This window comes from Balaenoptera ricei, chromosome 7 (assembly GCF_028023285.1).
Source record: "Balaenoptera ricei isolate mBalRic1 chromosome 7, mBalRic1.hap2, whole genome shotgun sequence".
Taxonomy (NCBI): Eukaryota; Metazoa; Chordata; class Mammalia; order Artiodactyla; family Balaenopteridae; genus Balaenoptera; species Balaenoptera ricei.
In genome coordinates this window covers 87236232-87250954 of record NC_082645.1, presented here as the reverse complement: position 1 = coordinate 87250954, position 14723 = coordinate 87236232, and the positions used below count along the sequence as shown (strand labels likewise).

General features: G+C 42.0%; 2 protein-coding genes across 3 annotated transcripts in view; both read left to right on the top strand.

Annotated features, from left to right (window-relative positions):
- The window catches only part of CFLAR (CASP8 and FADD like apoptosis regulator), a 70417-nt gene extending 62943 nt beyond the window's left edge, over nucleotides 1–7474 (top strand). Inside the window, exon 11 of the mRNA XM_059928462.1 lies at nucleotides 7350–7474. Coding sequence (XP_059784445.1) covers nucleotides 7350–7368 — 19 coding nt within the window. The 3' untranslated portion in view covers nucleotides 7369–7474. The remainder of the gene's footprint in view (nucleotides 1–7349) is intronic.
- CASP10 (caspase 10) overlaps nucleotides 7413–14723 on the top strand; it is a 29549-nt gene continuing 22238 nt past the window's right edge. For both annotated transcript variants that reach the window (XM_059928455.1, XM_059928454.1), the window contains exons 1-3: nucleotides 7413–7502; nucleotides 8793–9146; nucleotides 10498–10591. In XM_059928455.1, the coding sequence (XP_059784438.1) occupies nucleotides 8800–9146; nucleotides 10498–10591 (441 nt within the window). In that variant the 5' untranslated portion in view covers nucleotides 7413–7502; nucleotides 8793–8799. The remainder of the gene's footprint in view (nucleotides 7503–8792; nucleotides 9147–10497; nucleotides 10592–14723) is intronic.

Below are 14723 nucleotides of genomic sequence, written 5' to 3'. Positions count from 1 at the left end.
CATTGTTTTATTACTTCTCCAGGGTGTTCCACTATAGAAGTTCTATCAAGGACTTCCTGGCCAAGTCTTCTTGGTATCTTTCTCCTCCTGATCCTTAAATACGGATATCCCCAAGGATCACTCTATTGTTTTCTCTCTTTATATACTTTTCTTCTGACAACTTGTAGCTTCAATTACTACTTCTATGCCAATAACAAGAGGGATATTCAAGCACAGACTCTTCAAGTTCAAATCTCACCCTGCAACCTCCTGGTATACTTTTCCACTTGATTTTCCCTCTGGTACCTCAAACTCAGTATACCGCAAACATAAAAAAAACCTCCATTCCCAATCTGCTCTTTTACCTGCGTCTCCAGTTTTAGGTAACAGCATCACCCCCAACATCACTTTCATCCTGGTCTCCCCTCTCCTGTGTTTCTACATCTGGGTAAATCTAAATCAGGTTGGTTCTGCATCTACAATGTCTTTTCCATCTATCCCCATCATTACACTTCCTCTGCGTTCATTACTCCTCCACTGAACTATGACGACAGCTTTCTCACTGATATTGCCCCCAGCCTCTCAATCCTATGATCATGTCATACACAGCAACCCAAAGAATCTTTCTCAACATACCTTTATCATTTTCCTCCATAGAAACCTTCAAGATTCTCCAATGCATACACAATAAGATTGTGGCTGGAGGTTGGGATGAGGGACAGGATTGGGGGAGTGGGGTGTTGCTGGTGGAAGTCCTGGAATCCAAAGGCCCAGAGAACCAGGAACTCCAAAGTCTGAGAGCAGAAGAGGATGTCCCATCTCAAGAAGAGAGAGAGAGAAAATTCACCCTTTCTCCTCCTTTTTTGTTCTATTCAGACCCTAATGGCTTGGATGATGCCCACCCACTTTGGTGAGGGCAGATCTTCTTTACTTAGTCTACTGATTCAAATGCTAATCTCTCCTAAAAAACATCCTTACAGACGCACCCCAAAATAAGGTTCACTTGATCTCTGGTCATCCTTTAGCCTAATCAAGTTGACACATGAAACTAACCATCAGAAAGTTGTTTGTGACATATCCTACATCTTCCTTCTTTTTTTTTTCCCTATTGAGCTATAATTCACATTTCATAAAACTTCATCCTTTTAAAGTGTACAATTCTTTGGTTTTTAATGTATGCACGGTTGTGCAGTCATCACCATGACCTAATTTCAGAACATTTTCATCTACCTACAAAAGAAATTCTAGGACTTCCCTGGTGGTCCATGGGTAAGACTCCACGCTCCCAATGCAGGGAGCCTGGGTTCGAACCCTGGTCGGGGAACAAGATCCTGCATGCGTGCTGTGACTAAGAGATCACATGCCGCAACTTAGAAGCCGACATGCCGCAACTATGAGCCCACATGCCGCAACAAAGATCCCATGTGCCGCAACTAAGACCTAGTGCAGCCTAAATAAATAAATAATAATAAAAAAAGAAATCCCATACCTATTAGCCATCGTTCCTTATTCCTCCCTGCCTCCTAGCCCCTGGATTACCACTCCCTGTTTCTACACATTTTCCTATTCTGGATATTTCATATAAACAGATCATTCAATACATGGCCTTCTGACTTCTTCCATTTAGCATAATGTTTTCAAGGTTCATCTATGTTGTAGAATATGTAAGTACTTCATTTTGTTTTATGCCTGAATAATATTTCGTTGTATGGATATACCACATTTTGTGTATCCATCAATTGATGGACATTTAGATGGTTTCCACTTTTTGTCTATTATGAATGATGCTGCTATGAATATTCATGTATAAGTTTTTGTGTGGATATATGTTTTCAATTCTCTTGGGTATAGATGTAAAAGTGGAGTTGTTGGGTCATAAAGTCAGAGTTGAATTGCTGGTAACTCTATGTTTACCTTTTTGAGGACTGCCAAACTGTTTTTCACAGTGGCTATACCACTTTACATTCCCACCAGCAGGGTATGAGGGTTCCAATTTCTCTACATCCTCTCCAACACTTGTTATTGTTTGTCTTTTTTATTATAAACATCCTAGTGGGCATGAATTAGTATCTCATTGTGGTTATGATTTGTATTTTCCTACTGACTAATGATATTGAGCAACTTTTCATGTGTGTATTGGCCATTTTTACATTGTTTTTGAAGAAACATCTATTCAGTACTTTCCCATTTAAAAATTGTCCTTTGGGACTTCCCTGGCAGTTCAGTGGTTAAGACTTCGCCTTCCAATGCAGGGGGTGCGGGTTTAATCCCTGGTCGGGCAGATAAGATCCCACATGCCTCATAGCCAAAAAAATAAACCAAAACATAAAACAGAAGCAATATTGTAACAAATTCAATAAAGACTTTAAGAACAGTCCACATCAAAAAAAAAAACCCTTAAAAATTGTCTTTCTATTGTTGAATTTTATGTTTATATATCCTGGATACTAGTCTCTTATCGGATAAAGATCTGCAAAATTTGTCACCTATTCTGTGGGTTGTCTTCATTTTTTGGGTAGTATCCTTTCCAGCACAAAACTTCATATTTTGTTAAAGTCCAATTGATCTGTTTTCTTCTTTGTTGCTTATGCTTTTGGCATCATATGTAAGAAACCATTGCCTAATCCAAGGTTATGAAGAGTTACACCTATATTTTCTTATAAGATTTTATGATTTTAACTCTTACATTTCAGTCTTTGATCAATTTTGAGTAATTTTTTGTATATGGTATGAACTATGGGTTCAACCTCATTCTTTTGCTAGTGGATATCCAGCACCATTTGTTGAAAAGACTATTTTTCCCCCATTGAATTGTTTGTCATCCTTGTTGAAAATCAACTGACCGTGAATGTGAGGGTTTATTTCTGGACTCTCAATTCTATTCCACGGATCTATCCTTATGGCAGTACCATATTGTCTTGATTATTGTACTTTGTAGTAAGTTTTAAAATTGGGGAGTGTGAATGTTCCAACTTTGCTGTTCTTTCTCAAGATTATTTTGGCTCTCCCAAGTCCCTTACATGTCCATGACTTTTAGGATCAGCTTGTCAATTTCTGTAACAAGGGCAGTGAGGGGACTTCCCTGGTGGTCCAGTGGTTAAGACTCTGTGCTTCCACTGCAGTGGACGAGGGTTCAATCAGTGGTCAGGGAACTAAGATCCCACATGCCGCAGGGCACAGACAGAAAAATAAATAAATAAATATTTTTTTTTAAAAAAGGGCAGTAAGGACTTTGATAGTGATTGCACTGAATATGAAGATCAATTTGGGGAATACTGCCATCTTAACTGGACTCTTTTTGCACACATTGATATCAGGGACATTTTATGTCACTTGCCTCCTTGTAAATTTTTATGAACATGGCTGTCTTATGCTGCCTTTTCGAAAAATTATTGAATCAAAGGCCAAAGCAGCTTTCTCTCTATTTTTCTTCTTTCAAACGACAAACTCTCCTCTAAATGGAAGACCTTTCGGCCTCTTGATTCTTTCTTTTTTCTTTTTTGCAGCACTAAAACTATTTTACCCCTTTAGCCACATCTGCCTAGTTCCCTAGCCAATCTAATGCTAGTTTGTTGGACTTTTTTAGGAAATATCACCACCTTGTGGAACTTTGAGGTTTTATCACCCCCGAATTCCCTGGCTTCTTGCTTCAAACCCAACTGGATAAGAAAGTGGCATGGAAGGCCTCTGGGGTTCACAGTGTGGGGAAGGGTGAATTTAAAGATTAGCTTGCTAATTCTACATTGGGTTTCATCCTAAGGAAATCATAAATACGTTCAGAGATTTATTTGTAAGAATCTTCAATGCAGCACTGCTCACAGTAGTAAAAAATTGGAAATGAATTAAATGTCCAATAACTATAAATTAGTTAAATAAATATGGTATATCCAGGGAAGAGAATATCATCTAACCACTAAGCATCATGTTGTCAAAGACTATTTAATGATATGAAAAAAAAGGTATATGTGTTGTTAAGTGAAAAAAGCAAACTGTACAGCTTATTTCAATTTTTGAAAAATAATTACACAGAGAAAAGTGAAAGGATGTACACTAAAATTTTTAAAATTGAGATATAATTGACATATATACAACATTGTGTAAGTTTAAGGTGTACAACATATTGATTTGATAAAAATTTAACAGTAGTTATAGATTATAAATGACTCTGTGTGTTTCCCTATTTTCCAGCCTTTCTACATTAAATATTGGAAATTTTTCACCTCTTTTTTTTTTTTACTGCTTTTTTATTAAGAAAAGACACATGTTAAAATACATCAGTCTGGGGACTTCGCTGGTGGTCCAGTGGTTGAGACTCCACGCTTCCACTTCAGGAGGCATGGGTTTGATCCCTGGTCAGGGAACTAAATCCCACATGCCATGCAGCAAGGCCAAAAAATGTCTTAAAATAGATCAGTCTGTAGTATAATGAATACAAAATGGGTCACATTTTACTCATCTAGCTATACTCTCCTGCCAGTGCACCATTTGGAGACCTCTGCTGGGATCCTTACCGCAAAAAGCATTCTCCTTTAGAACTCAGCTTCATCATGCTCCCATATACCCAGAGTAATACTAGTTCTGAGAAGGTCTGAAGTGTGTGAATAAAAGTATGGGGTGAGGAAGGGAGGAAGTCCTAGAAGTTGGGGATGGGATAGCTAATCAAAAGAACCTGCTACCTTAGGACCAGGAGTTGGAATGAAAGTTTCAGGGCACCAAGGTTTTTTCCTTAGCTACTACGTCTATCTTCCCCATCACTTGTGTCCATTCTTTAGTTCACGAGTTTTTACTTTGGCGGGGTGGGGGGGGGGGGAACTTGGACCAGACCCTGGATGTAAAGGAAAGCCAATTACTGACACCACCGCCCCCCTCCCAAGGCAGAACTAAATAGGAACCATCTGGTATTTCCCCTTTGTCACCAGGGCCGTGGTAGGTTTTGATTGGCTCTTCATATGGACCAAGTCGACTGCAACCAATCAGGAAAGAGGCTGTAAGAAATGTTTATTCTTTCCACTACTACCAACTCACCATCAGCATGCCCTCAGTAATTGTGTTCTGAATGGGAAGTATGAAATGCCAAATGCAAATAACATAGCACACGATCTCCCCCGTTTAACTTGATTCAAGTGTTTCCCTTGAGTACTGGGAGTCCTGGGATAAAGGTTTAAGTTTTACTTCAGGTGTCTCTATTCTACTTCTGCCTTTCAGGCTTAGCTCAGATACCTCCAAGGCAACACCATCTGGATTCCTGCCTTGCTCTGTGGGGCTCCTGTGGCACTTAGGTGAGCCCCACTGCAGCATCACCCTGCCCAGTAGTTACAGAAATTACATTACCTCATATGGAGTTAGTGGCAGTAGTAGCTTTGGGATCAAGAGCATAGGATTTGGAATTAGAGAGACCTAGGTGTCAGTCCTGAATTCCCAACTCTTCCCAGGGTTGGGATGATGGCAAAATACTTTTCCTCTCTGAACTTTGATTTCCTCATCTATTGAATATGGATAATAACACTGACCTTAGAGGGTTCATGCTTTACACATAGGAAGAGCTTGCTAAATATTTAATATTATTGAACAAAAGTTGAAAAAGTTAATGTATTTTATGAACAAGGTGAGAAGCGATAGTTTCATCAAATTGGCTTCCCAGATGGTCCAGGGAGTGAAATATGTATAATTGAAGAAATGAATAGAAGACCAACACTTAGAGCTTGTCTGTCTTATCGTTATCTTTTTAAAAAAAATTTCTGGTAAAATATACATAACATAAAATTTACTGTCTTAACCATTTTCAAGTGTACAATTCAGTGGCGTTAATATAGTCACATTGCTGTGCAACCATCACCACTCGGGCTTGTCTTTCTTTTTTTTTTTTTTTTTTTTTTTTTAGAAAGGTAATTTTACATTTATTTATTTATTTATTTATTTATTTATTTATTTTTGGCTGCGTTGGGTCTTCGTTTCTGCGCGAGAGCTTTCTCTAGTTGCGGCAAGCGGGGGCCACTCTTCATCGCGGTGCGCGGGCCTCTCACTGTCGCGGCCTCTCTTGTTGCGGAGCACAGGCTCCAGCCGCGCAGGCTCCGTAGTTGTGGCTCACGGGCCCAGCTGCTCCGCGGCATGTGGGATCTTCCCAGACCAGGGCTCGAACCCGTGTCCCCTAGCATTGGCAGGCGGATTCTCAACCACTGCGCCACCAGGGAAGCCCTGGCTTGTCTTTCTTAAACACAGAATTTCATGCCTAGGATATGGAACTGGCACTGTAATACATTTGTTAACAAGGCATCATAAATCTTTTTTTTTTTTTTAGAAATAACTTTTTCCATGACAAAATTTATGTATGTATGTATGTATGTATTTGGTTGCGCCGGGTCTTAGCTGTGGCAGCCAGGCTCGTTAGCAACTCTGAGTCGCAGCATGCGTGTGGGATCTAGTTCCCTGACCAGGGATCTAACCTGGGCCCCCTGCATTGGGAGCGTGAGTCACCAGGGAAGTCCCCCATAAATCTTTTTTTTTTCAGAGATAAAATATCTTTCTAAGAGTCTGTACTTCTTTCAGCGCTGTGCATTTGAATTAGCTGAATTATAGTGTAGTGACTTAAAGCCAAACTTATTGGTTTAAATCTTGGCTCTCCCACCAGCTCCCTGTGTGATCTTGGGCAAATTACTTAACCTTTTGTGTTTTAATTTGCACGGCTTAAAAGAGGGGTCATAGTAATAGTATTTTTTTAGAGAGTTGTTGGGATGATTGAATGAGTAAATAGTACCTGGCACATGGTACTTGGGATACAAGTGTTAGGTATTGTTTTTATTACGTGAAATAATGTCTTCGAAGTCTTTTTCCTGCTGGACTGAATGTGCTGGAAGGGCAGAGACTTCACCAGTTTTGCCTACTGTTAACTCAGTTCCTTGCAAATACTTCCAAATGGGCTTAGAGTCCAGCCCCCTCCTTTATTTTTTTTTTGCATTAAATTTTTTTGTTGTTTATTTGCACATGTACTTACTTGAGAAAGGGTTAAGATGGCTGACTACTATTTCATGAACATTTTGAGTTTTATTTTAAAGGTTAGTGTGTTTGGGGAAGGAGATGGTCAGGAAATAATCGACACTTCCCTTTTTAACTTCCGAGGGGAGTGACCCCAGGGAAACACTAGAGCACTTAGTGCCTGCCAGGAATTCCTGTTAGGCGCCCTCGGCTTTACCTGGGAAAGTCCCGAGCTCTACAGCGGGAAGGTTGTGCATCTGCCTTTAGGAGACGCTGTTTGTCAGCACTGTCCTAACCCCAGGAAAGGGGAGGAGGCAAGGCGAGTGAGTCAATGATGACATCAGCAATTAGCATAAGTTTCCCAAATCCGCTGACCGAGTTTTCACTTGTTCGGCCAGGCAAATTGAGTTCTTTTAACCGCGCAAACGGGAGCTTCCTTGGAACTTGGATTTGGAGCACGAAGAGGATTCTAATTTCTTTAAAGCTCTGTTTTCAGGAAATTTTTCTGAGAACTTTTTATCTCCAGAGGATCAGTGGAATTTGATCTGAAGGTATGTAATTAAGACCTTTTCTCTTCTGGGGTCTCAGGCGCCAGCCTTTTTTCCCCCTTGCTTTACTTCCTGGAAACTTGCAAAATCTCACATTGTCAGCAGTGGCACTGTTTCTGCCTGGATTTACTAGCCGTACCAGGGAAAAAGAAAGCTTAGAAAGCCCCAGGAAGGCTCCAACACAGCCCTTTCCTGGTAGAAATATGCTAGCCCATAAATGGAGACAAAGTCTGGCAGACTTGCCAGAGCTAGAGATCAGAATTTTCAGGAAACTGCAAGACAAATGTACGGTGTTAGAATAAGATGTCTCCAGGAATCCAGTCATACTGTTTCTAGTATCACAGAGCTACTAGAAGGGAAGACCCCATGGATGCTCACATTAACAATGACATTTTTTTTTTCTTTTTCTAACTATAAGAGTAATATATGTTCATTGCATAAAATTTGAGAAACTCAGACAGGAGCCCAGAATAAAATTTATAGTATCTGTAATTATACCACTTATATATAACCACTCTTTGTTATTTTTTTGTTGTTGGTATGTTTGCCTTCCCTTAGAAAGTAGTTTCTTGTTTCTAAATAGTTAAGTGTTGCATAGTGAATATATACCTCAAGTCCTTAAAGAATGAATAATTACATTGAAAAAATTTTATCGATTCATTGCTCCTCTGATTAGAATGAAATTTAGTGTGGAAATACATTTAGTGTGGAAATACTGACTTCGGTAATTTGTCACTTCCTACATTGATTTGAGCAAATGTTGTCTGAAACCACTCTTTCTGGGGTCTGGGATTATGACTTTTCTTTCTGTAAGATAAAGAAAGGCCTGCCCTGGTATAGTTAGCAATGTTACCTTGTTGTCCTTGGGTTGGTAGATACTTCAGAAATGTACCCCCCCACCATCACTTTATTTCTAAAATGTAAAAGTGTTACTTCTGCCATTTGGTGGGAATGACTTAAGAGCTCCAGATGGGAGAAATTGTGCTGTGTCGTCCTCCCTCGTGACTAGCTCCCAATGGGGACATTTTGATTTGGGGGAACTCGGGGTCAATTGAGTTTCAATAGAAGCTCTCTCCAGACCTCCTAAAAGATTAACATGCCAGTGTTGGGGTCACGTTTTCTGGGCTATAGGTTTTTGAAGTGACCTCGCAGTGAATTTCATTTTTCAGCATTTCTAGAAAAGTCTAAGGCCTGGAACACAGGAGGCTGGAACTGGGGGAGGGCCTGGGAAGTTGGGGTGCCGTGTTGTCCTCACTCTCTAAGCTGCGGCCCCCAAATCCTTATCTCTTTCAGGCTGGCCATGACATCGCAGGGCCAAAGTTTGAATTCCACTTTAGATGATAACTGTCAAGTGAACTTCCGAGCGACGCTTCTGACTATTGATTCGTACCTGGGGGATCAAGATGTGGAGCGCCTGAAGTTTCTCTGCCGAGACTCCATCGCCTCCAAGAACCTGGAGAAATGCGGCTCAGCCTTGGATATCTTTGATTACCTGATGGCAGAGGAGCGGCTGAGTGAGGAAGACCCCTCCTTCCTCGCGGAGCTCCTCTACATCATCAAGCAGAAGGTCCTGCTTCGGCACCTGCGCTACACCAAGGAACAGGTGGAGCACTGGCTGCCTGGCCGCCGGAAGGTCTCTCCGTTCAGGTGATCGACACGGCAGGGCCACTGGGCTTTGAAAAGAGGCTGGGATTAATGATGACTTAATTTTTAAGATTGTTTTTTTTTACCCCACCCCCCCCCCCCCGCCCCATCTACCTCCTTGGATGGTATGGTGATTCTAAAGCAGGAGATTTCTTAACTTCGGGTGCTAATGAGAAGGGAGGCTGGGAGGTCAGCAAAGTTTCAAAACCCAGCCCCGTGCCTGGTGGTGGCTTCCCTTTGTTTTGCTTCTCGCTGAGGAAGGAGGCCCTGCTCCGTGTGCAGCAGGCCAGCGCCTTCCTCTTTGCCAGCCTCCATGCTCTCAGCCTCCTGCCTCCAGTGAGTCCCTGGTGTGTCAGCCTATACCTAGCCATTTGAGAAGAGAGAAATGAATACTTGGACCCAAATGAGCAAAATAAAAAAGGAGATGTGTCTTTGGGGTAGGGAGGGACATCATTTATGCCACGTCCAGTTTGTCCAGTTTGGGGGTGAAACCCAGACAGGTAAAATATAGGCATTTTGCCCAAAGAGGTAGAATAAAGGCAACAGACCTTAAGCAACGCTGTTTTAAACGATCCACTAACATAGTATCTACATCGAACAGCCTCACGAAGTGGAGCCTTCGTAATACTATTTTATGGCCTGGACGGTTAGAATCCTTCAGGCCTTAACACTTGAACTGGTTCCTATACCCTGAGCTGCCCTTGGGTCAGTGAGGGAATTCTGGAGATAATTTTTTCCACTCTGCTGGTTAGACAGCTGAGGAATGGTCTCAGGCATGCAGGGCTGTGAATGAAGTATTCAGTTTTTCTTCTCTCTTTTTTTTTGGCTGTGCCACACGGCATGTGGGATCTTAGTTCCCCAACCAGGGATCGAACCCGCGCCCAACCACTGGACCGCCAGGGAAGTCCCCATATTCAGTTCTTCTAATTGTCGACTGTATGACTCTCCAGAAGTCGGGATAGTTTCCTTTCTTTTTCAACAGTGAACTTTATACTCACTGGCATTCGGTCCTCCCTGATGAGGGCCTATAAAGTAAGCCTGATTTCTAGAATGGAGTCCGGAGGAGGGCAGGCATGCCAAAATGGTGTTTTACGCCTTCTTAGTGGAATTTGAAACAGCACTGGACTTGGAATCAGAAGGCCTGCTCCTACTGCGTACTGTGTTGCTGTCGTTTAATAGGTCACTTTGAAGCTCAAAGTTTCTGTTTTTAAATCTATAAAATGGGATTAATAATTGTTTACTCACAGGGTTGTGGTCGTTCAAATGAGAGATAACATACGATAAAAGCACTCAATTTCCTGCCCATCCTCTGCAAGTGCGAGGCTTTAATTTGTCTCTTGGGTGTGTGTCTTAGAAACCTGCTCTACGAACTGTCAGAAGACATCAGCTCAGAGAACTTAAAGAGCATGATCTTCCTTCTGAGGGAGTCGATTCCAAAAGTCCAGATGGTGAGTGGGCCCTATAGGATGGGGTCTTTGTGAACATTGCCGTAATCAGTGTTTGGGAAGACGCTAGAAAGGGATTTCAGGAGGGCTCATTTTTTTTGCAGGAGACAGTATCAGACAAGGGTTAGTAACATTGCCTTTTGATGGGCCTGGAGTCTAGTCCTAGACTAACTCCTGGATGTGGGGCAAGTGATTGAATGTTTCTGAGCCTCTATTTTCTAATGTGTCATATTATAGACAATTATACTACTTCCTTCCAGGACTGTTAAGAGGATTAGATGAAATAATGTACATAAACTATTAGCTGGGGCCTGTATTTTGCACATACTAACCATGCAGTAAATGATTGCTATTGGCATCCACTGTGTTTTATGATATAGAAATGTGCAGGGCGCCACAAAGAAATGAGGAGGTGGTAGCTAATGGCAGAGTGGGAATTAGTTGTTCCTCACCTCCATTAGCTGAGATTTCTGAGGGAGCCGTGTCCTTTTCAGTGGACGTTGCAGTGTCTCCCATGTAGGGTTTTGTGAAAATCAAATGAGACAGATGTTTGAGGATGTGCTTTCTAAAGGGCTATACAAGTGCTTGGAACTAACAGTAATGTTTTTAATATTAACATAATGCTGTCGGCTGATATTCTTGCTAGATTGGTCACAATTAAGGGCAGGAAGGTAGCTGCACATCTCTCTTCCAGGCCTCAAAACTTTATATTTTTTCTTTTGATTCTCATAACAGCTTGTGACAAGCAAGTTAGTTAATTTGGGAAGGGGCCAATTTTCAAATTTTACCCTATAACATTAATTTTGTTATTCGACTGCTATCTTTATTAGGTTTTAAGTTATATAATGTTTGATAACACCAAAAAGGGCATGTAACATGTATGGAAGTTATAAATGTAGAACTAAGTGAACAGCCATGGATCCCCTCTCCAACTTACAGATGAGCACATCACCAATGCAAAGAGCCTACATGTGTAGCCCTCTCATATCACATTCTCCCCAGACTAACTGATATTATTGACAAATAAATTCTTTTTGAAAGAAAAATCACTGGGGAGTAGGAAGCTGTTTTACATGTGGTAGGTCTTATGAGGACCATGTTTAATAATTCATTAAACATGTTTCCTGGTGTCAGACCTGTAGGTTAATTAACCTGCAGGTTAATTCTCTGTTTTGGTTGCAATCTTTGAGTCCTTTTTTTCTCCTTTTCAGAACCCTCAGGGATTTTAGCCTCTTGCGTCTTTCCATTGGTTCTCTCTCCAGGCTCCTTTATCATAAGGATTGGCTGTGGGACCCTTGGGAATGGGGACTGAGTCTTACTTATCATTATAGCCCCAAAACAATGCAGAATTACAAAATGGTGCTCTGAGTGAAAGCATGAATGAATGGGATGATGCAATCTCGAGTTTATGTTGGTGCAAAGTGGTTACGTACTCAAATGACAACATTTTGCTTTAAATGTAGAATTTCTCAACATCAGAAGAGATTCTTGTAGTTTGAAAAACCCTCCAGGATATTCAGATAAAATTATCCCCAGCTTTGGGCATCCTCTCATAATTTTTCCAGTCTCTGGATTTATAAATAAAAAGAGACCACTTTCTATTGTTACACCTATTGTCATGCACAGAAGTCCTTACTCCCCACAATGAGGTGGAGGATGAGAAGGGCATTTGATATGCTCAACACCGAGCAATGATTTCCCACTAAGAAAAGCTGGGGAATGTATTTCTTCCTCTGGGCCTTTCCACAGGTCCTAGACCTCTGCTTAAAGGCATCTGTGGCTTCAGAAACATTTTCATTGTTCAGGATCATTCCAAACATTTCTCCCTCCTGCTAAGTTAGCTTTTAAATCATCAAAGGCCCGTGCCCAAGTAGCCAAATGATTTTATGCTTTTCTCACTCCGTACAACGGTAAATTAGAAGTTACTCTGTTTAGCTGTGGCATAAAACTGTGGCATTTCCTGGACAAGTTCATGAAAACTGCACTTCCTTCTTGGATTCCAAATGATCTCACTGTATTCTGAAGGAGATCTAACTATTCACGCCAGAATTGAGGCTGAGTTACACACCTGATAATCCAGGTTGATCTCTATTGGGCTTTGTGATCAGGGCAGCCTTCTCAAGTGCGTAAAGGACAAACTCTAAGCAACCCAGATGTGTTTCCATACCAGGGCTTAATGGGACTGCATTATCTGCAATTGCAATTGCAAAAGACTTTATCACAGAAATAAATTCTTTACCAGCCAGTGGAGGAGGGCCTGAATACCTCTCAGCCAAAAAAAGGAAGAATTGTGAATTCACGTGGTCTCTCTGGATGAACAGAAACGACCTTTGCAGGGTGTTCTAGGTTTCCTCTTTGATAGCTTTCACACAAACTTAGAGCAAACTTAGCTGCCTTCACACATCCTGAGTGACCCAAACAACTGTCAGGATATCCGTTCTCAATGTAGCAATCAACACAGAACGTTAGATGTAAAGGAAACCACACCCAAACCTATCTTTTTAACAAAGATGCCGAGCAAGAGAGTTTCAGAATTTCTGCTAATATTTGCCAGGGTGGTGTTCTTAAACTAATGTGCAGACTCCATTTATATTGTGGGTGTTCGTGTGTGTGTGTGTGTGTGTGTGTATGGAGGGTGTCATTTACTCAACATCTAATACACTTTGTACAAAGTATAATGGATTTCCCTCATTGCTTCTGGAAGCATGTTTTAGCCCCTTTTCTTCCTCCTGGTAGGATGAAGTCAAGATAGGAGTTTCTGTTTTGAGCTTCAGCGGGAGCTCATTTGCACATAAACCGACTGTAGAACCTTGTTCGGGGATTCCCTCTGACCCCTTTGCCCAGCTGATCAGCTCTGGATGAATCTTCCTTTACCCCCTCCTCCCTCCTACTTTATTTCCTGGGCAGGTTGTTGGTGTGCTGGCGCTGCAGATGAGGACACACACATTTCTTTGCCTTTTTGGTTCTCCTATGTGTCTCTGGAATGTCTTGAAAATTTATAATCTCTTTTTTGATCAGATTAGGACAGAACTCAGTTAAGACTTTGTAACTCTGGCCTTTCCCTTGGCTGTTGGCATTTTGAGTACCTTGTTTGAAAACACACATTTCGTGCACATACACACACTCACACACACACACTCTTCCATTAACCCTTTTTCATCCTTCTGTTACTGCTCTATCTTCTTTCCCTTTACTGCCAGACTTCTTTTTTTAAAAAATTTTATTTACTTGTCTTTATTTTATTTAATTAATTAATTAATTAATTAATTAATTAATTTATGGCTGCGTTGGACCCTCGTTGCTGTGCAGGCTTTCTCTGGTTGTGGTGAGCGGGGGCTAGTCTTCGTTGCAGTGCGTGGGCTTCTCATTGCGGTGGCTTCTTTTGTTGCGGAGCACGGGCTCTAGGCGCGTGGGCTTCAGTAGTTATGGCATGTGGGCTCAGTAGTTGTGGCTCGCAGGCTCTAGAGCGCAGGCTCAGTAGTTGTGATGCACGGGCTTAGCTGCTCCGCGGCATGTGGGATCTTCCCGGACCAGGGCTCGAACCCGTGTGCCCTGCGTTGGCAGGCGGATTCTTAACCACTGCGCCACCAGGGAAGTCCTACCGCCAGACTTCTTGAAAGAATAGTCCACACACGCTCTCTCTCCACTGACGCGACTCTCAGTCACACTCCAACGCATTCCAAGATGGCTTCAGCCTCCTTCCCTCCCACGAAACTATTCTTGCCGAAACTACCACGAGCCTGCTCACAACCAGATTTTTAGTTTCTCATTTTCCCTACCTGATTTTCTTTGCTTGGAAGGCCCTTTGGCATGTCGGAAGTGAAGGCGTGGTGATCCTTCGAGATGCGATTCACGTATCACCTCCCACGTGCAGCTTGTGTGGCGCCTGCTCTGTGGAGCAGGTGAGTCGTGCAGAAACGAGGGGCATCACCATTTGAAGTCGTCTTCGACTCTTCCTTCCTTTCTTCACCCACTCCAATTGACCTCCCAGCTCACCAAATGATACCTCAGAAAAGTCGCTCAAATCCAGCGCCTCCTCTGCGTTTCCACCACTAGCTTTAGACCAGGCAGTGTTGATCTCTTCACCGGAGCATTTAATCTTCCTGCTGATATTTTCTCTCTAGCCCACTTCCTC